This window comes from Pseudopodoces humilis, chromosome 6, assembly GCF_049639895.1.
Source record: "Pseudopodoces humilis isolate 2021_Gansu_Grassland_sample_001 chromosome 6, ASM4963989v1, whole genome shotgun sequence".
Classification (NCBI taxonomy): domain Eukaryota; kingdom Metazoa; phylum Chordata; class Aves; order Passeriformes; family Paridae; genus Pseudopodoces; species Pseudopodoces humilis.
Genome location: NC_142205.1, coordinates 51361596 through 51364278, shown reverse-complemented (window position 1 = coordinate 51364278; position 2683 = coordinate 51361596). Strand labels below are relative to the sequence as shown.

General features: G+C 67.3%; 1 protein-coding gene across 1 annotated transcript; it reads left to right on the top strand.

Annotated features, from left to right (window-relative positions):
- The first annotated feature begins 399 nt into the window (after positions 1-399).
- ATOH1 (atonal bHLH transcription factor 1) lies at positions 400-2282 on the top strand. The gene has a single exon (XM_088056726.1). The coding sequence runs from the start codon at positions 400-402 to the stop codon at positions 1273-1275; it is 876 nt and encodes a 291-aa protein (XP_087912852.1). The 3' UTR covers positions 1276-2282.
- Positions 2283-2683: the final 401 nt, after the last annotated feature.

Genomic DNA, 2683 nt, shown 5'->3' with positions numbered 1-2683 from the left:
CGCGCGGGGAGGCCGCCCGGCGCGCGCCTGCCCGGGGCGGGGCGGGGCGGGGCAGCGCGTGCCGCCGGCCCGGGCTCTCCCCCCCACTCCCCCCCCCCCCCCCCACCCCGGCTCCCCCCGCTCCCCGCCGCCGCCTCCGCTCCCCCCGCGCGCCATTGGCTCCCCGCACGCGCCGGCCCTGCGCGCGCGCGCGCCATTGGCCGCGCCGACACGCGACCGGCGCGAGTGGAGGGCGTGCGGCGGGAGGGGTGGGGCGCGAGGGAGAGGAGGGGCGGGGGGGACCCCGGCGCGTGCCGCTCCTTAAAGGGGGGCGCGGGCCCGGCCGACACCGGAGCCGTCGGGGCGCCACGCGCGAGGCGGGGGCTGCGCGCGGCCCCATGGGCGCGAGGCGGTAGGGCCATGAGCCTCCCCTGGGCAGAGCGCGCCCGGGAGCCGCCCGCGCCGCCGGAGCCGCCGCCGCCGGGCTCGGAGCAGAGGGGGTGCGGCGGCTTCGCGCCCGGCGCGTGGCTCGGCGTGTGCTGCGCCGCCCGCCTGCCCGCCGCCGCCTCGCCGCGCTACCTGCTGCCCGGCGAGGACGAGGAGGCGGCGGCGGCCGAGGGCGGCGCGGCGCGGGGCGGCGGGGGCAGCCCCGGCGGGGCGCGGGGCGGCGGGCGGCCGCGGGGCGGCGGCGGTGGCCCCGGGCTGCGGGCGCAGGTGAGCGGCGTGCAGAAGCAGCGGCGGCTGGCGGCCAACGCGCGGGAGCGGCGGCGGATGCACGGGCTGAACCACGCCTTCGACCAGCTGCGCAATGTCATCCCCTCCTTCAACAACGACAAGAAGCTCTCCAAGTACGAGACGCTGCAAATGGCGCAGATCTACATCAGCGCCCTGGCCGAGCTGCTGCACGGCCCCGCCGCCCCTCCCGACGCCCCCGGCAAGGCCGAGCACCGCGGGGCCCCCTTCGAGCCGCCCTGCGCCGCCGCCGGGGCCGGGGCTCCGCCGGGGCAGCCGGCGCCGCCGCCGGGGCCGGCCAGAGCGTCGCCCCCCGGGCACGGCAGGACTCGCTTCCCCCCGCCGCCGGCCGCGGGGGGCTACTCGGTGCAGCTCGACCCGCTGCACTTCTCCTCCTTTGCGGAGAGCGCCCTGATGGGACAGAGAGCCCCTTCCCCCGCCCTCCTCATGCCGCAGCCCGGGCAGCCGCCGCAGGAGAGGAGCAAGACGTCGCCCCGGTCCCACAGGAGCGACGGGGAGTTCTCGCCCCGCTCCCACTACAGCGATTCCGATGAGGCCAGCTAAGGCAGGGGCGTCGTCCCCGGCAGCCCAGCAAGGCCGCCCCTCGAAGCACGGACTCCGCCGTGGGGTGAGCAGCCGGACGCGGCGCCGCCACGGACGGCATCGGCTCCCCTCGGTCGCTTTGAAATCCGCCCCCTCGTCTCCCACCCCCGGCAGCCCCTGGTTTGTCTAGGGGGGATGGCTGTTAGCGAATGACTGTACCTGCCCTGTCTGTCAGGCTCGGTTGGTTTGTTTCCATTTGTAGTTTACACTTCGAAAGTCTCTTTCGCCTAGAAGTCGTTGCCGTTCCCTCCTGCCAACACGCCATCTCGCAGCGCGGAGCCTGGCTCGCCCCGTCGGCGAGCAGGTGATGCGCAGGGAGAAAGCCTGGCCCCGCTGCCGGGGGTGCCGCCGGCGCCATGCATCCCCACCCGGCCGTGAACCTGCCCTGACACCCCCGTCTTCCAGGACACCGATCCCGCCGTGGGTCGCATTGCTGTGGAAACACATACACACGCGTACACACACACACACACACACACACACACACACACACAAGTTAATAACGCACCGTCTTAACATGTAAATAGCGGAAAAAATTTGGATTTTCCTTAGAGCACCATGTCGGCGTCTTTTGGGGGGAAACTTGGCGCAAGCACTTTATCAGCGGCTGGAGATGCAGTTTCAAGAGGAAAGCTACTCACTGCCAATTGGAGACAAATATTTAATTAAGCCACTTAATCCTAACTGCCCTCTTAAAAACGAAAACGGTTTTGTCGTGTCAAACTTTTATGTCAGATTTATTTTCCTTTTGTGGTAATAGGAAACGTATTTATTATGCAGTGTTTGCAATTATTTCTGCTTCTCTCTTTTTAAAAAAAAAAAATCTTTTCTACGACGAAAATCGTTTATTTTGATTTTAGCAACGCCAGCTGCCATTGTTTTATGTATTTTAATTTTAAAATTTTTGAGATCAAATAAACATTAAAAAAAAGCAAAACAAAACAAAAAAAACCCAAACCAAAACAAAATCAGCCTCAAAGCGTGATGGTGTTGAACTTCTCCCCTCGCCCTCCCCCAGCCGAGGTGATGTCTCTTACCCCGAGGCGGGGGTAAGAGGTGCAGGGCCGGTGGCGACGCTCCGGGAAGCCGATGGGGCGTCCCGCCTGTCTGCAGAGGGACGGGCGGACCCCGGGGCCGGGGCGGGCTCTCCCCCGCCTGGAGCAGCGCTACCTCCACTCCCTGCGCCGCCGGGACCGTGTCCCGTTTCCGTCCCGCAGTTCCCAGCGGAACCGGGGTAATTGCAACAAGTGCAGGGTAAGGAGCTTGTCGCTGCTCTGTAGCGCCTGTCCCCGCACCTCTGCTCGAGTCACATCATTCCCTTCTTCCCCACTCCTCCCCTTTGCGAGCGGATCTCCCCACGGAGCCTCCT

Excerpts from the sequence above, each read along its gene's own strand:
- ATOH1 (XM_088056726.1), top strand. The coding sequence starts at position 400 with ATGAGCCTCCCCTGGGCAGAGCGCGCCCGGGAGCCGCCCGCGCCGCCG.